Below are 23,573 nucleotides of genomic sequence, written 5' to 3' on the forward strand. Positions count from 1 at the left end.
TGAGCCCCAGAAACAGTCATGTGACTTCTCTTTTGCTCTGTGGCTCATAAGCAGTGGTATAGTGGTAAAAAGCAAGCTCTTCTACCTCCTGGTCCACAATTATTTCCCATGTAAACTCGTATCCCCACCAAGCGCCATTTGGTTCTGTTCTGTTTCCCTATTATACTTTTTAGACAACATAAGGAAAACCGTGTAATGGTTTTTGTGTGTGTATGTGCATGTGTGTGTGTGTGTGTGTGTGTGTGTAATATACATGTATATGTATGTTTACTAAAGATCCTCAATATTAATCCATGAAACTTGTTACCTTGAAACTTCTAGGAAAAGTAATCATTGCTAGGTTTAAACTTGTTCAAAAACATTTTAAACACTTGGCAGCAAATGTTAAATTTTTAGAAACTTTCATTCTGTGTGTAGTAATGTTGTTCTGCTAAAATTTAGAAGAGGGACTCTCCCAACTGTAACTAAGATTTAAAAAAGCTAAAACAAGCTGGGCACTGGTGGCTCATGCCTATAATCGTAGCTACTCAGGAGGGTGAGGTCTGAGGATCACAGTTCAAAGCCAGTCCAAGGAAAGTCTGTGAGACTCTAATCTCCTATTAAATCACAGAAAAAGCCAGAAGTGACACTGTTGCTCAAGTGGTAGAGTGCTAACCTTGAGTAGAAAGGAGCTCAGGAACAGTGGCCAGGCCCAGAGTTCAAGCCTCAGGACCAGCAAACAAACAAACAAAGCTAAAACAAAACTATGAAACTTGAAACTTGTCAATAAATACAATGCTTATCATGGAATCTGTTGCAGTCAATCACCTGGCAAAAACAAAAAACATCTCTAGATTTTTACTGCTTTGCTTCACAAAGGACTTGATGGGTTGTTTTCCAGTATCCTATTTCTATTAGAAGTAGCTAGAAGAATGTAGTACACTGAACACCTCACCACCTAAGTACCAATCTACCTTGTGCTAAGAGATAGAATAAGATGATAGAGAATTCATGTGCATACCCTCAGAGAATCTGAACTCATGGGGCTGGTACCAGTGGGTTCCAGGGGTGGAGGAGACCTTTGTTATCATCTTCTCTCCTCAGAGTCCTTTCTTTGCTGTTCCTGTGTTTTGGCCCTTTCCCTCCCCTTTCAACCTTAAGAAACTAGTTTGTCCATTTTGTCTGACATGAAAGATTGCTCTGGTCTGAGCAGTGTGGAAATCCATCAAGGGCTGACATGAGAGCTCATTGCTTACCAGATGGTTTTGGTCCAATGGGACACAAACAACATATATCAAAGCCAGTATGGTGTGGAGTAAGGGACGAAGCCAGCAGAGCATTCTGTGGACTTGGTGGAGGCCCAGGCTAAATTCCCTATGGTGTGTCCAAACATAGCACTCTTCCTCAATGCCCAACTGCATGCCAGAACATTCTTTTGTTGGTACATAGTCAGTCCCAAAAGAACTGTTCCCATTGATATTCAAAGATAGCAAGATGACTCATATTTTTTACTTCCTTTCCCGCAGCATAAATATAGCCAGCCTTATCTGCCCCATTTCCCATAATTGCTATTGGTAGATGGTTAAAGGAGAAACATAAATTCTCTACTCTGTTCTGATGCTGTTTCAGGCCTGGCTGGTCAGATTGAAGCCCCAGTTTCAAAAGAATAGAACATATTTTGTTGTTGATAACATGAGTTGTTTTTTTATTAAGAACTCATTGTGGGCTGAACATGGCCCCAAATGTTTTACGTGTGTTTCATCATTTGATTCTATTAGGTAGATGCTGCTTATCATTTATTGCTGAAAGAGTGATCATCCCTTGGTAGAGGAGAGTATTATGATCCTTATTCTACAGATGAGGAAAATTAAGACCCAACACTGTCTTCAATCCCATTGCTGTTGGGGCTTGAACTCAGGGCCTGGGTCCTGCCCCTTAGCTTTTCCACTCAAGGCTGTTATACGCTAGCACTTGAGCCACATCTCCACTTCCAGCTTTTGGATAGTTAATGGGAGAGAAGAGTCATGGACTTCCCTGACTGATCTGACTTCGAACCTCACTTCTCAGATCTCAACCTCCTGAGTAGCTAGGACTACAGGCATGAGCCACTGATGCCTGACTAACTGTGTGGTTTAGGTGCTTGCAATCACATCGAGCCAGGTAGCTATTTAAAATACCATCCCAAGGATATCTGGCAACCAGATTTTTCCCAGTGCTGATACAGACTCATTGATTCATGAGACCTAAAGGGGCAGAGTCCTTTTCTTCCTCTTACACCTGGGCAGGGGTAGTGGGGGAACTCTTCCTGGATGGAGGCGTGAGGAAGGGAGCAGGGCATACTCGTTGTCGGAGGAACTGAGCGCTTTTCTCTTCTCTTGCAGGAAGTGGAAGTGCCCATGATGCTGAGGCTCCTCAGGGAGCAAAGGATGTTCATGATCCAGACCATCGCTCAGTACAAGTTCGTCTACCAAGTGCTCATCCAGTTCCTCCAAAACTCCAGACTCATTTAATCTCCCACACCCAGCTCCTAGAGGATGGACCAGCTCTGTCCTGCAGGTGGACAGTCACTTCCAGACAACATCTGCTCCCCTGGGCGAGGGGCAGATAGCAGGCAGCAGGCAGGCCGCCACAGATATCATGTATTATTTTATACGAGATAATTTATTTCCCCCCCTTTGGAATAACTTTTGTGAATTATTATAATACAGTTTTCACCGTAATATAGTGCTTTTCGTTTGAACCACATTTTGACTGATCTGCATTGTAATATGTCAGTAGGGAAGGGTGGAGCATTTGGGGAACAGGGGCAAAAGAAGGACACATCTCTAGTTCAGTGGCAGCCAGACTCATAATCCACCCTGAAATGCATTGGCTTAAGTGCTTGTGTCTGAATCAAAGACAGAAAGAAAGAAAAAAAAAAGAATTTCATCTTGACATGTAAAGAAAAAAGGACCGGGCGCCTTTCCTGAAGGAGGAAGCATGTTTGTCTTTTACTTGAGGTGTCATGAGGCTTGATGGAATGCGCTTTCCTCTCTTCTTCCAACTCTTCTTGTGTTCTCTTGAGCTTGAGTTACAGGTGGGATCTGCTAGACATCACCCTCCTCCTTCACAGGGTAGTAGTAGCATCTTTCAGGCTGAGTAAGAAACTCTGTATTGTCTCTTTCTTGACCATTCCTTGTTCTCAGCTCTGGAGTCTGCTGTCCTGCTGGTTACTGCACCCTGGCCAACTGTTGCTGTTTGTTTGTCCCAATCTGGTGGCATTAAGGCCCTGGGCTGGGCCATCTGTGCAGCGTGGTCTCTTGACTAACTGAGAGAAGATTACAGACCAGAATAGGAAGAGATCAGGGCCAGGCAGGGCCCTGACACTGCTCTTTTTTAAATCTTGTTTGCATACTGGATAGGAGGCTGCAAGTTGAGGTTTGGGGTGTGCTTCATTCATCTGTCAAGTCTTACATCATTAGAAGGATTATAAAAGGAAGCATTTCAGGAAACAGGCTTCTGTTTGGGGGAGGGGGAAGTGGTCCTGGGGCTTGAACTCAGGGTCTGGGCACTATCCCTGAGCTTTTTATGCTCAAGGCTGGTACTCTACAACTTGAGCCACAACCCTATTTCTAACCTTCTAGCCATTTTTTTTTTTTTTTGGTTTATTGGGTATCAGAATCTCATAAACTTTCCTGCACAGGCTGGTTTTGAACTAAGGTCCTTAGATCTCAGCCTCTTGAGTAGCTAGGATTATAGGGATAAACCACCAGCACCTGCCCGTAACTTTTTTCCCCCCACCTCCGGTCGTGGGGCTTGAACTCTGGGCGCTGTCCCTCAGCTCTTCAGCTCAAGGCTAGCGCCCTACCACTTGAGCCACAGCGCCACTTCCAGTTTTCTGAATGGTTTGTTGGAGTTAAGAGTCTCATAGACTTTTCCTGCTGGGGCTGGCTTTGAATCACGATCCTCAGATCTCAGCCTCCTGTGTAGCTACGATTACAGGCGTGAGCCACCGGCACCTGACTCATAACTTTTTAATAATTGTTTTTTAGAATTAGCTGTGGTAATTAAATCTTCCTCTCATTATGTCTTCTTTTCTTTTTCTTCCTGAGCTGAAAAGACATTGAAGGCAGGTGGAGAATGGTATCATATCCTTGAGGAAGAGCATGCCCTTGTGACTCACTGCCACTAAATAGCGAAAGACTGTCGTGAAAGCAGATTTCCCATTCACTCCTTTGGAAGATGAACCATTCCATTTTCTGCTAGGCGCATGTAGACTCAGGGTATCTGGAGAAGCAGAGTTTTCTTTCTCGTGTCCTCCCTGGTCTCTTGTATCATAAGGAGTAGTATTAACTTCACCTGAGCTTTGTCAGTTCTAAATTTTAGCACACATCTGAAAAAGAAAACCAATGGTGTCATGTATACTTTGAGTAAACAGAGAAGCTCATGGGTTTCTTTTCCTTGGAGATTTTTCATCCTTGGAATATTCTAACTGTTGAACTCAGTTCCTAGTGTATTGTATGATGAAGGATGTCAATATTTGTCTTTTATCTCTAAGCCCTAGGTGGGCACTGTTAAAAAATGTCTCATGTGGACAGCATGTAGATCTGATGTCTTTTGAACCTATTGCTCATGGGGCTTTGTTTAACCTCATCCATGGTTCCCACCTTATGCTACTAGAATTAATTACAGGAATTAATGATGTACCTTGTGCTTTAGTGATGTTGCATAAGTGACACCACAGGTACAGAGAAGAAGTAAGTGTAATGCCCGGTTTCCTAGCTTTAATACCCAATTTCCTAGCCATTCAACCCAAAGGAAAACATTTAAAAATTATTCCAAATAGTTCATTTAAAAAAAATGCGTTTGAGTCTTTAGCACATTTTGCATTCTTTTTCACATCCCTAACCAATGCCAACAGATCTCCAGTTAAATTATCAGCAGCCATTTGAAGTCCTTTAAGTGACATCTGCATAATAATTGCCCAGAGATGCTTTCTATCTGGGAAGCAAGCCAAGGAATAAACCTTGAAGCAAAGTATATTAAATTAGTTATCTAGTTAGAGCATTTGGAATGATTTCCTGATGATGTATCAAGTCTGAAGCTAGAGCTGTCAGGGTCTATTGCTGTAGTTTGGATTTGAAGGGAGAAAATTAAAAATGGAGGAAATATAAAGTCCCATCTCACAACAAAGCCCTCACCCATTTTCCAGCCTCTGTGTTACCAGTGGAAATATTTTGTTTCTTCCATTTGCATTCATCTGAGTCTATTGATTCAAACTCTTCATCCTTACTCACCAAGGGCCCTGGGTTCTAGGGACTGAAATTTGGCATTCTGCTGAGCCGAATGTGGTTTTGTAGGGTTCTAAAGAGATACCTACTGTGTTTGAGTAAGGGTCTTGAATAGTATTTACTGGTAACCTTCATAGCTATACACAGCGCTTGCTCTGCATAGAGAGTAAAGGAGGGCCTTGCTGTGTTTAGAGAGGGATGTCATTCATTCTTTCATTCATGTATATGAGTGAAGGTTACTCAGCTCCTTTACTCACTCACAGAGGTCAGCTGTAAGATCAGGGAAGGTGAAAAGGCCGTCCCCATGGACAAGTAGCTTTCACTGAGAATTGGAAGTTGTGTGGTTGTAGATTGAGTGGGGGAGGAGGGACTGCTTTCTGATTATAACTAGACTGTTACTATCTAACCTGCGTTACATAGCTGTCTCTGGTTTCCTTCTCCATTAGCCTGGATTGATGGTCTTTGTAGACTGTGCTTGGGGTGAGCCTGTGGGACAAGACTACCTGCTCCGATTCGTTTAACCCCATCTTGCCTTAACATGGCTTTTGCTTTTAGCTACAAACAAACCCCGATAGGCACGTCAGATCAGCATCTTAATCCAGCTAGCTACTTCTATCATCTTCTCTGGCTTAGTATAGGTTTACCCACATGGGATTCCCAATAATTGAGTACATTCTCTTGTGAATACAGAAACTTTAAAGGGATTAACCTAATAAGTGATATTTGTGTCTTTCCCTGAGGCGGTACCGTACTTTCTTCAGTAAGGGCTAATGGGCACAAAAGTATGTGCAGTGGGCAGCCTAGCTCTCTGTGAGCCTGCTGTGACAATTGCTCTGTCCAAAGAGTGGCCCATTTCCTGGGTCTCAGAAGCCATTCTTTGCAGAGCTAGTAATTCACTTCACCATTGTTTCTGCTCCCAGCTTTTGCTTACCTCAGGTAGATAAGCATTTTCACCCATTGTGCTGCCTATTAAATCCTTTCCAGTTTAATATAGCACATCTTTCTCAAGATGAAACTAGAAAACTCTGTGCTAACGGGTTCATGGGCTAGACATTTGAGATGACACTGGTAGATTTCATAGGCCCATGTGTATCAGTTCAGATACACATCCTGATAAGCTGGATTGGCCATCAGAAGACTCTGTGGGATTTCCAGCAGTGGTCCCTCCTTGATATATAAACTCTAACTGGTGTATCTTCATTTGAGTCCCAGAGGTGCCCTCAGTCAAAAAGCCTTCTCATCTGTCCCATTTCCAATGCTGTGGTTGATGGGGACAGCCAATATAGTTACTGATTTTCATTTGAGGAAGCTGTCAACCACTTGAGATGAAAGCATTCTAGAATGTGTGCCAAGAGCATAAATTCAAGGAATATGATTGGCTCTGATCCATGCTAGTGCCCGTTTATTCCTCTTTCCTGTTGGGAAGTGCCAAATAATCACCAGTGAGCTCTTAAGGTGGCCCTTTGTGGGGATTCAGCTTCCTCGTTTGACTGAAGATGCTTCTGCTGCTTTTATTTTATTGCCAGTGATTTTTTTATTAGCTATCCAAGACATTCTTATTTAGCAATTTCATGAGCAGAGTAACAACTCAGCTAGCTTCAAATAGAGAAATGGGATCTTTGATGAGAACTACACACGTCTTCCAATGGCCTACAACCTTGTGGGCAACAAATTAGAATGCAATAGGATGGAAATAGTTCTCATCTGGTCCATGAGGTAGTATTCTGTGCAAGGAAATAGAAAGGTTCTCGTCTTTTTAGCTTCTAAAACATTCAGGGACAGAACATCGTAGTTACCAAATTTGTAGAAAACAACAACATGCCTGGGAGAAATGTGCGTGCAGTTGACCAAATTCTGCCAAACCCAGTGTGTTTCCTGGAAGACAGTGGTATTTATGAGGTGCTGTGCTCTCTGCTCCAAGCTTTTGCTTATCTCTGGCAGATAAGCATTTTTATCCAGTGTACTGCTTATCAAATCTTTTCCAGCTAAATAGTATAGCATTTCGTTCTCAAGATGAAACTAGAAAGCTCTGTATTAATGGGTTCATGGATGAGGCATTTGAGATAACACCGGTAGATTTCATAGCCCCGTGTGTATCATTTCAGATACACATCTGAGAGACTTGTTCAGCCTTCCCATTTTCAGAAAGAAAGACATTTAGTTACTGGACAAGTGACTGTAGAAAGTCAGTTCCTTATCTGTCTTCAGGCCACCAGTTAGCATTCTTTCTAAAAAGTGCCCTAAGCGTATGCAGAGAAGAGAGGAGGAGGATTTAGGTCCTGAGTTTCTATCACAATGTCTTAGGATTCACTTTTGTTTTTGTTTTTTGAACCCTGGGGTGTGTCTCCCCTCCCCGCTTCAGCTTGTGTGATGTCAGTTTTGGAAACTACAAAGTGGCACTGCAAGGAGAACACGGTGGTCCTGGGATCCATTTCATCCGAGCTTGGTGCCTTTCACTGTGTCCACAGCTGAGGAGGAGCTTGTTGGCTGTCAGGGCTGTCGCTCCTGCTGTGTCTCTCAGGATCACCCTCCCTCTCATCACTGGCAGCCCCCTCCTTCTCGTGCAGCCTTGTGAACAAAGGGTTCCACGCAGCCACATGGTCCCCAGAGTCAGCAGTCCTAATCCTGCTCCTTCTGGGCTGTGATCCTGGGTGTTTTCCACTTCACAGCAAGCAAGATGTTATGTGCAGATCACCACCCAGGGATAAGGGTGTACCATTTTATGATGTCATCACCTTCATTCCCAGAGGACTTCATTGACTTAGGGGTTTGTTGCTCTTGTGCTTTCAAAATTTGCTTTAGGGATCACCTTTCAGCAGTACACCTCTTCTTGTTCCTACTTACCTTGTGCAGGTAACCGCTACAAAAGAGTTAAATCCAGTAACAGAAAAACGCTGTTATCATATCTCTGCAGAATAAGGAATTAGTAAATTTAAGTTTCACTTTTAGAAAAGCTTCCAGGTTTCAAGGAATAAGATTTGGCAAGTGAGCTATTGTAATTGTAGCTACTCAAGAGGCTGAGATCCTGAGAAGGACTGTTTGAAGTCAGCTGGGGCAGAAAAGTCTATTGTAATAACTCCATTTCCAACTCAGCAAAAAACTGGGCTGAAGGTATAGCTCAAGTGGTAGAGCCCTGAGTTCAAACCCCACTATGGGAGTGAGAGGTAGGGAGTGGGGGAAAGGAATAAAAAGTCAAATGAAACAACCAAAATAAACTGTTCTTGCCTACTTCTTTGCCTTCTTGTTAGTGACAACTGTCATTCAGTATTGGGAGAAATGAAAGAAGAGGAGGTTGATACTAGCTCTGTTTCCAATAATGATCATCTACTTCCACTTACTTGAGGTGACCATTTTGCTGTGGTGACGTGGCGTGATGGCTTAGCTTGTTTCTAGCTTCTTCGTGCTGTACTGGGTTGCTCTTCATCGTTGCCCCTGTGCAGACTGGCCTCCTGGTGAGACAGGTGCACCTGGGGGCTGCCCAGCAACACTGAAAGGTGATTGTCACCAACACTAGGTTCTAGGGAGGGAGAGGTCAGCTCTTCACCCAAACTGTGACTTAACCTTTCTTCCCCCAACCTCTTCCATCAGGGAGACACAAATGCTGTCTCATCTAACCAGAGGCTTAGGGGACTTGGATTGGGAACTTTCTTTCTGTGCCTTGGGGTGGAACCTTTTGCTACAATCTCAGGAATGCTGCTTTGAGGTTAGCCAGGTGATGGGGCAGGGTGCGTGGCATTCTCCGCATTTCTCAGGGCCTCCAATCTCCCTCAGCTGCAGGGTGAGCTAATGAGTAACCTTTCACATGAAAGTGAAAGTTGTCATTCAGAGCCTTTTTTTTTTTTTTCAACTTGAACATTGTAAAATGCTATTACAGTTTGGCTTTGAACTTTTCCTTGCCACTGTTGGGAATCCTAAAATGCTTCTGTGCCACCGCCCCCCTCCCCACCCCGCCCATTGCCCAGAGATGGAGGGTCCTGTGAGTATCCTTTGTTCTTTGAATAGTTGGACTGTCTTGTCCCTCTTGGGGATACTTAAAAGTGTGGGATAAAGAAGGTTTTACATATGCAGATGACTATTAAGTGTATAATCTTCTGTAATTTGTGTTACTTCAGATACTAGCCTAACCTAGTTTGTTTCACTGGACTATTGTTACTACTTAATTCAGTATTTTGAGGCTTTCTTTGGTCTGTTTTGTAAAACATCATGAATTTTGGTATGCTTCCAAATAATGGATGCCTAACCGATTTTGTTTTGAAGTGATGTACAGATAAGTCCCCAACTTCAAAACCAGTTTATTTTAGCAGGGGTCTTTGGTCAGCCCACAGAAGACTACAGGCTTCTTCTAGGCCCTACTGATTTACAAAACTGTGTCAGATCTGGTTGGATTTCAAGGGCTGACCTGGAAATGTAACCAGCACACCCATTCAGTTGTTGTGAGAAATAAATGCATTCCCTGTTGGGACATGGAATCCCAAGAACCCATTCTCAAGTGGCCACTTTCTGCTTTGGAAGATGGAACCCTAGACTACCACAAATTCCACTTATAAGGTGGGGAGGGACTGAAGTTCATAGGACATTCCCTCAGTGGGGGAGTGATGCTATCCAGTCCTGTGAGCTGGCCTTTGGTACAGACTCCCTGTCACAGTCGAATGATGTTAAAAGCCTTAAATAAAACTATGCATGCTATTTTCTATGAGCTATTTTTATATCAGTAAATAAGCTTATGCGTGGCAGTTGTACACACCATTACAAGGTGTGTAAAATTGACCTTGACAGTATTTTTTGCACTGTTTCCTGTCTGTTTTTATAAAGTCTTAACTTAGATATTGTTCCCTGTTCATGTTCTCACTGCCCTGTCATTACTGTAAAATGTTTCATATGTGCCTTTTCAAATGTGAGATCTTTATTCTAACCTTTTTTTGTAAGAGATATCTATTGATTTCCATATGCAATAAACCTTTGGTTTTTTCAGAGAAAAAAAATGAGTCGTCTAACTCTTCCAACTTTCTGAACGGACTAGATATTCATTGACTAGATCCCGAAAAGATCCTTTACTCTTAAAATCATATTCATAGCCAAATGTATATAGGAAAAATGGCTTTCTGCTGCTTAAAAACGCACTTCTTTTAACCTGACCGGAGTGAAGATTTAGTTTGAAACTTTCGAAGTTGTCATTGTCAGAGGAAACCTGAAAGGATCCATCACGAGTTGGATGGAGGGAAAAAGATATGGAAATAGGCCTTTTTCACAAATGTAGTGTCGGGCCCTGATAATTAAAGAAAGCCTCCTGCATTCCACTCATTCATTCAGACACCAGGTTGCTAATGTGGAGAAGGTAGGCCCCCAGGCTGCTACAAGAAACCCAAATTTCTTCTTTTTGTCTTTGACCTAACAGCTCAACAGGCTGAAAGCCGCTGCCCTATCTCAGACTGGGCTAAGGGTGGGCTCTTGCTTTATATAGGGCAATGCCACTTCAGCCAGTGCAACCCCCATTGCTATGCAAGGCCTCATGCACCTGCTAGAGGTTCTTCCTGCTCCTTTTACATCATGAGAATGCTGCAAGCCAGGACCTGGGCACTGTCCCCAAGTTCTGCTCAAGGCCAAGTGCTCTAGTACTTGAGCCACAGCTTCACTTTTGGCTTTTTGTGTTTTACTGGAGATAAGAGTCTCATGGAACTTCCCTGCGTAGGCTGGCTTTGAAGAGTGATCTTCAGATCTCCTCCTCCTGAGTAGCTAAGATTACTAACATGAGCCATCAGGACCTGCCAGCAATGGTAGTCCTTGAAATAAAAGCTACATAATGTTTAAAAAAGATGACAGCAGGCAAAATATACCAATGGAAATGGAAAACAGTGAGGTAGAATGAAAAAGTTTCTTTCTTGGACAGTATAAATAGATCAATCTTACTTTCATTGACTAAAAAATTAGAGTTCTTATAAAATTGAGATAAAAGTGGTCACAGACTGTCTCCAAGTAGACTATTAGAGCTAAGAAAGAAAATTTTAAAATAAGAACCTTCCAAAACTAAAGATGTATGTAAGCAATAGCAACAAGAAACACGTATGTGCCAACCTTCAATAAAAGGACAAAAGGATGCAGCCTTAACTAAAGTGATTTTCATTTTGTTTTATAAAGGGTGGGATGGAACCTACCAGACTTAGCAGTCTAGAGGTACACTGAACCAAAAGAGCCACAAAAACCAAAATAACAATAACAAAAGAAAGAACATACCTCATTTGTAATAGCTACTGATAATATAAAGCCCAAGAACTGAGGAAGATTGTGTTGGCCTTAGGTGAACAGTGAAGTCCCTTCAGCGCTGACCAAGGGCCACGGTCTAGAGCAAGAGTATGTGTTGTTCTGGAATTCAGCCACAAGAAAGAGAAGCCACATTTTGAGAGGTTGAATTGGGAGTCTGTATTGGAGAGCCGGTGGCCACAGATGGACTCTTGTCACAAACACCTGCAGCCCCGAGAATATACTTAACACTGTCAGAAAACAGCCATGAGATCAGGAGGGGAAAGAAAGAGCAAGAGATACCAACAAACCAGATCAACTCCAACAGAGAACTGAACTAGGACACCGTGGTGACCGGAGGAGAGCCATGACACACAAGACAAAGGGCACCAGGCATGGCATAATGGCGCCAGAGCTTGCCTGGGCCTATTAGGGTCAGAATCGGGGCAGAGTCACAGAAAACTCGAGAGTTCAAGACACAGAACTGTCAGGTTCGGTAACCTATCGTCCAAGTTCCCACTCCTGCCTCTAGGAATTCAGGCATGCCCAACACCTGGGGGTGGAATTTCCCTACTTTTACCATGAAGACAAGATGGCACCAGTTAAACTCAATACCCTATCATCCACCACATGGCCACGACGGCACCTGTTAGACCCAATCTCCTTATTTCACTATCTCCAATTTACCACCAGAAAACCAGAAGTGGCACTGTAGCTAAAAGTGGTAGAGTGCTAGCCTTGAGCAAAAAAACTCAGGGACAGTGCCCAGGTTCTGAATTCAAGCCCCACAACAACAACAAAAGTTGAGCAAGAGGGATTTGTCAAAAAAAATCAGAACACAGAAGGTTGAGCCCTAAGCAGATACTAAATGATTTGCCGTACAATCATAGTCAAGAGCATTTTCACCACACCAGAATATATACTGGATGGAATGAAGGAGGACAAAAACCAGCCAAGTCTTAGGGGAATGCCAATGTTGCCATTCTGAGTCAGCAGGAAAAAAGGAGTCATTCAATAAGTGATGTGAACCCAAGAAGAAGTGATTACAAGTTGTTCCAAAAAGATAACCTTATTTAACAATTGTAGAAAGATCAATGTCTTATTTTTAAAAGTTTGGTTCATTGAAAGGTGAAAACCGGCCTGCCTATGCACGTGTTGTGAAAAGGAAAATGAGGGTAGAAATCATTTTCAATAAAGAACTCACACGTACCCCTCCCTCTACGCTGAGCTAATAAATTCTGGAAAACAGGAACAGGCAATGGCCACTGTGGTAGCCTGGAAAGATACTTGGTCTTTGGTCCCCTGGACACAGCTTTTAAAACCCTTAGAACCTCCTGAGTCATAGAAGTGGTAGAGGAGCTCCTTTTGTTCTAAGCAAGCATACCACCACTGAGCTCCACTAGCTGCTCTACATCTTTTGTTCTAATGAAGCCACTCTTGGCAAGACCCCTAGAGAGCTGTAGGATGGGAGCTCTTGGCTAAAAGGCCAAGCCTGTATTAGAAGCTTAGAGCTTTCATCCCCCCCACCCCAACTTCTGGAGCTGGATTTAATTGCCAATTGCCAGTGATGAATCCATCGTTATGTAAGTAACCTCTGGAATTCCCAAGCAATGGGGTTAGGAGAACAACAGGTCTGGTGGGAAGGTGACGCATGCAACTCTATGTGGCCCAGAGCGCTTGTGCTCAGGACTCTTGCACGCCTCTCCTCTTCCTCTAAACTGCTAGTATTAAATCGAGTTACTTCCTGGAGTTTTGAGAGCCACTAAATGATGAATCACAGGGGGAGATGGGCAATGGAAACAATGGTCAGACAGAAACACGGTTCTGGCTGAAGCAGCGAGGGAGGTCTTGTGGGACAGAGCCCTCACACCCACTGCTGGACACCAACTCTGGGTAGTGTGAGGAGTGGGTTGAACACAGGACACAACATGGTATCCAAGGAGTGGGAGACCCCCACCCTCACCCCAGCAATACCTCAGCTGTGAATTCATGTAAGAACAAGCACTCAACCTTGCTAACAAATGCACAGGAAACATTATTTTACATATATGGATTGATGGGAAAGAGATCTAATGATACAGTGCTATGAAGAAAATAAAGGAAATAAGACTTTTAAAAATGGTTAAATTCAGTTTGGTTCTGAAATTGCGTTTTAGGCATCTTACCTCCCCCTCTACCCCCTTACACCACCACATACCAGCATTATATTTAAAAATACACTGTGGCATTGTAATAACACCGACCTGGGTAGAAACATGGCCATGAAGAGACATGTGAGCAAACTATGACCTCTGTATCGAATGCAATATTCTGGCCCTAAAAGAGAATAAGGAAAATATCTGAATGTGAACATGAAAACATGGCCACATTGCTACATTACAGTAGACCACCTCCATGGGTATGGTGCTTTTGTAGAACAGGTATGGAAAACACTAGAATCTCGCCTGACAAAACTGTTCACAGGGGCTTCACCACCAAAGTGCTGGTGAGAACGGATGACTTTCATTTAGGGGTGTGCATTCTTAGATTACACTGAAGGAGTTACTGCTTTTGTAAAACCTCTAGAGATGAGTAAGTAGCGTAAGGTCATCTGAGGCTCGGCCACAGAACTGTCAATCTGCATTCTTAAAACACGCTTCCCCGACCGAGGATTGAGGCTTTCCTGTGCACTGGGGAAGTATAGTGTTTTGCATACAGTAAGTGCTCAATAAATGGCTAATTAAGACTGTATTAGACCAGAGAATGCATTCTGCCACCTAAATTTTACCATGTGTAGGAGGCAGGGAGGGGTGACCAGGGAGGAAATTGTACCAGATTATGGCGATCGAAGTATAAACTCCACCAGGCTTTACTTACTATTCAAGGGGGTACGAGACACTTTACTAAAAAACACCCCTGAACTCGGCAGTGCTGGGTCCTCCGCCCAGCAAGTGGTTGCCAACGCACTTCCCCAGGTTCTGCTATCGGCTCTGGGGCTGCAGAGAGCTGGGTTTCTACTGGCCCTGAGGATAGAGATCAGTGTTTGCTCACAACACTGGGTTGGTAAGGAATTTTTTTTTTTCCTTCCTCAAGCTTACTCTGGAGTCTTTCCAAAAAAGGAGAGCTCGGCTCAGAACAATCGATGGAATGAGAGATGGAAAGTCGGCTTTCCAGCAGATGGGAGCGATGAACTGAAAGCCAGGATAAGACCGCAGATGGACACATGGACACAGCCTCCTGCCAGGTTGTTTGGCTGTTCTTCCCACCACTGACCTTTCTTTCCTTCTGGTACTTTCCCTCTTCTCGCTTTCTTCCTCCACTCTCCTTTGAGAGCCAGGGGGCTCACTGAATGATGCAGGCCAGGCATAACTTCCACTCAAAGCTGGCTGCCACCAACACATACAAATCCTCCCCACAAAGCCAGGTGTGGTGGGACATACTTGTAATCCCAGCCCCTGAGAAGACCAAAGTTGGAAGGAGGCCAGCCTGGCTATCTAGTGAGATGGTCTCAAAAATTAAAAAAGAAAAAAATCCTCACCACAGACAGAAGAAAACATAATCCTCAAGTACTGTATCTCTTTTATTCTCTCATCATTCAACTTTGTTCAGTTTTGTCATGACAATAGGCAAGAAGGGAAAAATAATTGCATTTTAAAACTTGATCTGCCCAAATCATATAAGACATAAGAACCATGCCATTACCTCTTATAAAAATAACATAAAAGCATTCAAAATAATTTAATGTTAAGGTTGAAGATTAAGATCAACCTCAAAGTGTGCAAGGCTGAGGTGCAGAAGTATTTCATTGCGGTGAGTCTGTAGAAATGCTGGAGGCCGTACAGGAGGGGAAGTCCTCCAGTCCTCTCGGTTTCAGGGTGAAAGCCAGCACATTGCAGTTTCAGTGGCTTTCGATTTCCTGTTTGATCTCAGAAATGTATGGATGATCTTTGCCGTGAGCTACTTCCATGATTGCAAGAGCCTAGGGAGGAGAGACAAACGGCAATGAACCTTCAAGTCCGTCCCTCCCTCTCCATCTTTTGGGGTTTTTTTTTTTGTTTTTTTTTGGGTCCAGTCGTGGGGCCTGTACCCTGGGCCTGGGTGCTGTCCCTCAGCTCTTCAGCTCAAGGCTAGCGCTCTACCACTTGAGCCACAGCGCCACTTCCAGCTTTTTTCTTTTTGCTTATGTGGTGCTGAGGAATCGAACCCAGGGCCTCGTGCATGCAAGGCAAGCGCTCTACCACTGAGCCACCTTCCCAGCCCCCCCTCTCCATCTTGACCCCATGGAATCACAACTAGATCTCACAGCTTTGAGGCACAGGACACGCTCAGACTTTTAGAGCCTTGTTCATCTTCAGTCTGGCTTTTGACAAACAAGGAGACAGAAACTATCTGTAACCAGCTACCATCCAGTCTCCACTGCTGAGTACAGTTTCCTACAAACCTATCCAAGTACTAGACACAATGTAGAGAAAATAACTTTGTAGCATTCTTTTCCCTACTATTCTAGATGTTTCTAGACCAGCCCATGCTTTCTAGCTGTGATCTAACTGGCTACATCTCTCTCCATCTCACTAAGACAATGAACATGTTATTGTAGGTGACAAACCCAATGTTTTAAACAGGAACTTCTATATTTAACTCCCATTTCTGTCCTGGCTAAGTCCTCCCCCTTCAATTTGGGATCTATAGAGCCTTATCCTGTTTTCCTGAATAACTCAATAGGACACTTTGGGGAATGTGGAGGATTAGGCTTCAGGCCATCTTGAAGCCCTAAAATCTGTAAACAGTCTCTTGCAGGAGTAAATCAATAGATTGACTTCTAGGTAAAGAACAAGAATCAGTACTGGAGGATACTTCTAAGCTACTGTATGATGCCAGGGTCTGGGCCCCACCTCCTGACCCACAGGGCAGCTGTCCAATACCAAGGGTGAGTGCTGCCTGGGTTCTGGTCCTCCCTGGCCAGGTGTTCAGAGTCCCAGCATAAACAGGGGAGGGGGTGGAGGCTTGCAATCCAGAAAGATCTCTGTTCCAAGGCAGCACCACCATTTATACCCTAGGCCCCTTCCTTGACCCACTCGGGCCTTACTTTCTTCACCAAGGAAATCTATCTCAGTATTGTGCTAATTGTGCGAACCTATAGAGGCCCTTGATAAATGGTGATGATTATTAAATTCACTATAGAAACTGCCAACACGCCATCCTAACACTGAGCCACAGTCCATATACCCAACTGTCTGATTCCACGGTGGTTGGGTATTGTAATTCTAAATCCTCAGGTATAAATGGAGAACTCCCCATCATGGTCTCCTGGCCCAGCCAGCTGTCTCATTTCCATGGCAATAACAGGGGAGGAGAGGAGAGGAGCCAGCATTGGAGGGTCATCACCCTTCTTCCTGGCCAAGGGACGGGCCAGCCCAGACCCAGGCTCACTGCCTTTTCCCACCCCTCCCCATGGAATGCACTCCTGTATGCCACAGCCAGATGGTGGTCACCCTCTGCTCCTCAGGCCCAGGCCTCCCTGGGCATGAGGTTGCTTGCTAAGGGCTCTGGAAGCCCTTGCCTCCCAGCCGTACCTTCTTCAAGGCTTTCTCTCCGGCAGCTTTCTTCTCCAGGCCCATGTACAGCCGGCCCAGCTTCAGCCACATGGAGGCCACATTGAGGGAGTACACAGGATAGTGCTTACTGGAAAAAGGAAAGAGGGCAGGCGGCCTTGTCAGCAGCAGCACCCCACCCCCCCAGCTCTGCAGGTGAGGGCGCATGACCACGCTCTTCAAAGTAACCAGGCGTCTGCAAACACTGCCAGGTCCTGGACAGAGCGAGGCTGGGTCAGGATGGCTTACCAGCAGACATCCCGCCCACAGTCTGTAGTTTGTGTTTGTAGTTTCTATCATGGGGGGTGGGGGGTGGGGAGGAGACATCAAAACTGCCTGAGAAATTCTATTTTATAAAAACATAGCAATGTTTTATGTATAGTCCCAGTCCAGATTTTTCTATTTCAGGTACACTCAAAAGAAGGCATTAGGAAAACGCTCCTTCTATGAGGGCAGTAGTGAAGCCTCTCTCCTTCCATCAGAAAAATGGAAACAGAGAGCTTTCTATTACACCTATGATACAAATTGGATTTAGCAAAATTGTAAGCTCTCTGAAGGCTGTATCTTCTAGAATGTTCTCTATTGTCTGCCAAGGGGCTGTGTATATATTGTAGGATTTCTTTCTCCGCCATGATTGATGGAGTCTGCTTAGCAAAGAGCCATTTCTCTTGGAATGGGATCCAGCTTATGAGAGTGTGCATGTGTGTGTGGAGAGATGTCTGTTACAGCTAGTCTGATCTACTCTGCCTATCCTGGAGACAACATGCTTCCTGGAGGAAGCCCTGGGGCCAGCGGCCTCCAGAAGGCCAGATCTGGCTCACTAAGGAAGGGTTTCGCCCAGCCAATCCCTGCTGGAAGAGCGCCTGGGTGAGACACTGTCTGTGTCTTCCTCCATATCTCAAAGAGGGACGTATGCATGAGTGTGCGAGTACTTCCCAACCCCTTCCTGGACCTCTGAGGGAAGCCTGAGATTGTCTCCAATTTAACAAAATGTTTCCAAGAGCTGGCTTCCCCTTGGGCTCCCCCTGCTGGCTATTCAGGACACAGTGGGGGTAAAAGGAAGGCAGAGATGAACACAGAAACTCAAACTTGACACGAACTGTACAGTCCCCAGTCTTAAGTGAGCTTCTCAAACCCATCGGAAAAGGCACAGGATGTTGATGTTACACAGGGACTTCTAGGCCCAATTCCCCAAGATTTTATTTCATTTGGCGGGGCAGATGCTATGCATGCATAATGTCCAGGCCTTTAGGAGAGCTCCAGGGATGAGCACTATAGTCCCCATCCCAGGTCGGGGGCAAAGGGGGACAGCAGCCACTCCTCTTCATGGCCCACATTAAGGCTTAAAAACCCCCAGGGCGAGGCCTTTCCCTTTGGCCATTACTACAAACTAAAATCCATCTTGGTTTACTCAAACCCCAGAAGAGAGGATTTAAATAACCACACCAGCCCACAGGTTCTAGAGTTTTCCCCCAATGCAATCTGGGGAGCAGAAGAGAAGGATGGTGTGCACGGTGATGGAAATGCAGGGTTCTGTGCCCACCACTTACTGATTCTTACGTGCCATTTAACCCAAAAGCAGTGGATGGGAAAGGAAGCAAACCCTTTTAAGACTGGCAGCAATTAAGGGGCGTGGATACGGGCCCTGGGTGGGCTTGCCTCAGAAATGTTCTGCAGAACTCAATCTCCATCCTGGGCTGTCCCCCTTAGGGTGGTAGAAGGAACTGGCCTGGGTCAGAAGAGTGGCCTCTGCTCTTACACCTCCACACCAAGTGCCCAGGGGCAGCAGCTGTTCCTGGCAAGTTCCAACATGGGACAGTAGGACTACGTAGCCAATCCCCACCCCCCACCCCCTGTCCCACCCCACACCAGGAGGCTCAGAACAGCCACAGCAGTCACCTGTAGGGCTTAATGATCTTCTGTCCGTATCTCAGGGCCCCTTCCCAGTCCTGCATGTATAAGCAGACACCCATGGCCTGGTACATCATGTGTAGCATGTACACGTTGCTGTCCTCAAACACAGAGCTCATCTTCTCCTGGCTGAGCTCGCAGATCTCCAGCAGCTCGCTAGGGGGTGCTGTGGTGTCAAGGAAGTGGCTAGCAGGTCCCAAGAGGGGCACCAGGAGTACCATCACCAGCTCCACCCGTACATTACAGAAGAGGAAAGGGAACTGCCATTTCCTTACAGACACAAACTAGCCCTCACCTGCTATACCTGCTCATCCTGATATAAAACTGTTAACTAGAACCACAAGTTCTCAGTCTTTTAATAAAACTGAAATGTTCACCCATGCAGGCTGACCGGCTTAGATGCTGGGCTGGGCTGGGAAGGAAGCCCGGCCTACCACAGCAAAATTCACAGTTCTCCCTTTCTTTCCTTCTTCCCCTTCCCTCTCTTTCCTCCCTTTCTCTTCCTTGAAATTCTCTTAAGCTGTCAAAGAAATATTATGTGTCATTATCGTTTCCATTCACTGTATATATGTTCCTTCTACTGAGGGACAAATCCAGTCCCTTTCCAAAAGCTAAGCCAATGGTCCAATGTGGTGGTTAGAAAAACATGCTGGTCACCAGCAGTGCTGGATCAAAAATCCCAGCTACTGCCTTCATCGGCGGTGTCCGGTGAGCAAGACACCCCCGGGTGCACTCCCTCGTGTGCTAGACGGCACCAGCCCCTACTCAGGACCACCCAGGGTACTTGAGGTACTTGTACTTAACAAGCAGTAATCACAAGCAAGGCTCTTGCTGCAGTGCCTGGCCCAAAGTAAAAATGCTCAATAAACGAGGGCTTCCTAGGGATCCTTCTTCAGCCTTCTGCCACAGAAGCACCCAGCCCAAGCAGACAACCAAGGAGAAATAAGAACAAAAGACACCAACCACACGGGCGAGTGTTCCTCTTCACACATTTCCCAGGAGAGCCCTTTTCCTTCACTGGGCCGACGCTTCACCCCATCTATCTCCCGCTCCCTCTTCCCAACTTCCTGCCACCTCGGCAGGTAGGAAAAAAATCTCTGGACTGTGGAGGCGGAAAGGATATACTTGTAGTGCTTAGCTCTCCGGAATTCTTCGATGACGTTGCGTGCGTATCTGACCATGTCTCGGATGGTTTCTGCCTTTGGGGGATCACTGAGTTTCCGCACTTCCACCTTGGCCTTGTCCTGAAGGAAAGGGGCGCAGGTGAGAGGTGCCACTGCAGCAAACCTCTGCAGTGATTCCTCGGCAGAGAGAGGCAGGGGCTGCCCACGCCTAAGGCCGGGTGACAAGGCCGGAACGCGAGTGATGCTAGAGGAAACTCTCCCCCTGAACAGTTCTCTTCCGTCCTTCTCTCCCTTCCCTTTCTTCTCCCTCCCCTTTCTCCTCCTTCCCTCCTTTTCTTTTACTTGGGATTGAGTCCAGGGCCTTGAACTTGCTAGGCAAGTACAGGAGGACTACTCAAGCTTCAGCCGCAGAAGTTTTATTTTTGCGACAAGCTCTTGCTAACTTTGCCCCGGTCGGCCTCAAACTTGGGATCTCACATCTTCACCTCCCAAGTAGCTGAGATTACAGACGTGCATCACCATGCCCAGCTTGGGCAGTCTTTTTTTTTTTTTTTTTAAAGAAACAGGAAGTTGGCAGAATCTTCTCTTATTTGTATAGTGTTCGGGGAATACATCCCCCAGCTATGGAGAAACAGATCTGAGCAGAGACTGGTCTAACAGGATTCTCTTGGGCTGTCTTGGTATGGAGGATTGGAAGGGTCAAAATTCCCTTCTGTAGGAGAATACATACTATGTGAGCCAGGAGAGCTCACCTGCAGCAGCATGCTGGAGCCGAGTATAACCCACACCGGTGGCCCCTCAGGAAACTGACCTTGTCTTTGGTGGTGCACTCCTGGCACTCGCACGTAAAGAAGTAGGAGTCTCGTAACCGGTCATTCCTGTCTTCTGTTGGGTACAGGAGGTCGATATAGCTGGTAAACACCTAGGGGTCCAAGAAGGCAAAGCTTCAGTCTGTGACAGAAACAACTGCGGCCATCACGTGGCCAGGGAATATACAATGTCTTATTGGTTCTACCATTGTTAGTTTTTGTCTGGAGCACATGGGGAGGCCAGCACCCAGATATCCATCATCTCCCCACAGGGACAGCGCTGGCTGCTCAGCTCGCAGAAGCAGACACGTGTCTGCCTGAACAGACAGATTTCACAAAGCCATCAAGCATGCCAGTGACCTCTCGCCTCATCAGGCAGGAACCAAAGCCCAGTCAAGGTCTCCCCAACCCACAGGGCAGGACGAGATATGCCACAGCTCATTCTGACCCCCCGAGGGATGGTTCCTTCCTCTTTGCAGGGCAAGTCACCTCCAAAGTACTGACTTCCCCAAACCAAGGTCACCACATTGGAGGCCTGTGAGAACTTGCAGAAACAGCAGCTGACCCTGTCTTGCATGTGGCAAGAGTTAGCGGGGATTTCTCTGAAATTACCGATGGACACAATGCAACAAGCAGGCAGTTCCAGAAGATGGCGACAAAGGCCACTTCAGGCTCATGTTCGTAGCTCAAACTAAACCTGTCCAGGAGTCAGGGGCCTGATGCATACATTCTGCCTAATTGTTTTCCTAAGCAGGCATCCTGGCACTGCAAGACCTAGACAGCCTGGTTCCAAATAGGACACCTTCATCATGAAGCATTTACAAAAAGAAAAGTCGTTTTGCTTTAGCTGTGGACTAGTTAATACCTTCCAGCATTCATCCTGTAGCATACGCTCAATTACTTTTAAAATTCAAAGTATATAAATATGTACCTTAAAACAGCATTGCAAGTAACATGAAATTGAACCTAAAGTATGAGCCTACTGTCCCTACCTTTATGGGCTGGTTAGGGATCTGCTTGAGAACACAGTGTCCCTACAGCAATTCACCAGGCAGGCTTCTCACCAAGAGAAGTCTTATAAAAAGGTCATGCACCATGCACAGGACAGGAAAGAGGAGAGGGAAGCAGGCAATGGAAGCCTGGCTATCTCTACACGCCTCCGTTAAGGAAAGAGGCTGGTGGGGTGCCTTTTGCCCAGTGGCTGCCTCTATTTCCCTATCAAGACATACATCTGACCACCTACAGTACCTTCCTCAAAAGTAAACTGCAAGTATAGACACGCAAGTTGTATGATGTGAAATTCAAGTACCACTTGTGATCGTAGGGCTCTTCAGCTACTGCTGGGTGGCTTATTCTTTTTCAGACAATACTTTGGACCTTTTCCTGGGACAGTGGGGATAGGCGAGAATTTGAAAGTCACGTGTCTGAAAACGAGGGTTCGCAGAATCTAAAGAGAATCAGAATCTCCAATCTGGTCATTTTGGCTGCCTCCTTTCTCTATGCACCTCTTTAAATCTTGGCTAACGATGATGTCACTTGAACATACCCCTTGCTTGTTTCTTCTTGACTAAAGAAGGAAATGGCCAGCACTCAATAGAAGCCCCAGCCTGGGATTCCCACATAAATGCACTGGCATTGCTGACTGACACTGCACGGGTTGGCCTACATGACCTTTTTGTTGTTGGTGGTGACCATCAAGGGGCTTGAACTCGGCCAAGGCACTGTCCCCGAGCTCCTTTGCTCAAGACTAGTTCTCTACCATGTTGAGCCACAGCACCACTTCTGGTTTTCTGGTAGTTGCTTGGAGAAAAGTCTCAGGGACTTTCCTACCCCTGCTGGCTTTGAACCACAATCCTCAGATCTCAGCCTCCTGAGTAGCTAGGAGTATAGGCGTGCGCCACCTGCATGACCTTTTACAACAGCTTGTGCTTACGGTGCAGCACACTCACCTCTTCTCCTGGGTGGATTTCCTGCACAGCCCTTACTTCTGCCAGGGTCCCCTTGTAGGTCACAATGACATTGGGGCAACAGCTATGATTCATCAGTGCCACACTGTCGATCAGAAGAGAAGACCCATTGTTTTGAATGACATCAGAGATGGGGAAGCTATTCTTTGACAAGGATCACGTGGATATTTATAACAGCATTTGTGGACCAGGTAAAATGATTTATTTAGACAGAAAGGCTGAAGGGAACCAACAAGCAACATACAAGAAACATGCATGTCTGTAGTACCATGTACCAAATGACATTGTGGTTCTTACACTGCCTGCAGGATGGATGTTCCTCACTTCTAGCTGAGCTGGAAGAACTGAATTTTCCTAAGACTTTTTTTTTCCCTTCCTGGTCATGGGGCTTGAAATCTGGGCCTGGGCACTGTCCCTGAGCTTCTTTTGCTCAAGGTTAGCACTCTATCACTTGAGCCACAGCCCCACTTCTGGCTTTTTCTGAGTAGTTTTATTGAAGGTAAGAGTCTCAAGGACTTTTCTGCCTGGACAGGTTTCAAACCATGATCCTCAGATCTCACCTCCTGGGTAGCTAGGATTACAGGCATGAGCCACCAGTGCCTGGCTTTTGTAAGACTTTTAAAAATGTGTTAGACTTAGCTTAGACTGCGCGGATAAGTTGTTTTGCCATGCATTTATAATAGCTAACACTTTAATCACAGTAAAA

At 45.5% G+C, this 23,573-nt stretch overlaps 2 protein-coding genes across 3 annotated transcripts in view; one reads left to right on the plus strand and one right to left on the minus strand.

The window, feature by feature from the left end:
* The window catches only part of Ptpn14 (protein tyrosine phosphatase non-receptor type 14), a 94,521-nt gene extending 91,050 nt beyond the window's left edge, over window positions 1-3,471 (plus strand). The window contains exon 18 of the mRNA XM_042682262.1: window positions 2,361-3,471. Coding sequence (XP_042538196.1) covers window positions 2,361-2,489 — 129 coding nt within the window. The 3' untranslated portion in view covers window positions 2,490-3,471. The remainder of the gene's footprint in view (window positions 1-2,360) is intronic.
* An 11,561-nt stretch (window positions 3,472-15,032) lies between these two features.
* Smyd2 (SET and MYND domain containing 2) overlaps window positions 15,033-23,573 on the minus strand; it is a 48,364-nt gene continuing 39,823 nt past the window's right edge. For both annotated transcript variants that reach the window (XM_042682176.1, XM_042682177.1), the window contains 6 exons: window positions 22,850-22,952; window positions 20,903-21,013; window positions 20,091-20,211; window positions 18,956-19,130; window positions 17,039-17,147; window positions 15,033-15,444 (listed from right to left, as the gene is read on the minus strand). In XM_042682176.1, coding sequence (XP_042538110.1) covers window positions 15,364-15,444; window positions 17,039-17,147; window positions 18,956-19,130; window positions 20,091-20,211; window positions 20,903-21,013; window positions 22,850-22,952 — 700 coding nt within the window. In that variant the 3' untranslated portion in view covers window positions 15,033-15,363. The remainder of the gene's footprint in view (window positions 15,445-17,038; window positions 17,148-18,955; window positions 19,131-20,090; window positions 20,212-20,902; window positions 21,014-22,849; window positions 22,953-23,573) is intronic.

The sequence above is a fragment of the Dipodomys spectabilis genome, unplaced genomic scaffold, assembly GCF_019054845.1.
Source record: "Dipodomys spectabilis isolate Male_0828 unplaced genomic scaffold, ASM1905484v1 ptg000069l, whole genome shotgun sequence".
Classification (NCBI taxonomy): Eukaryota; Metazoa; Chordata; class Mammalia; order Rodentia; family Heteromyidae; genus Dipodomys; species Dipodomys spectabilis.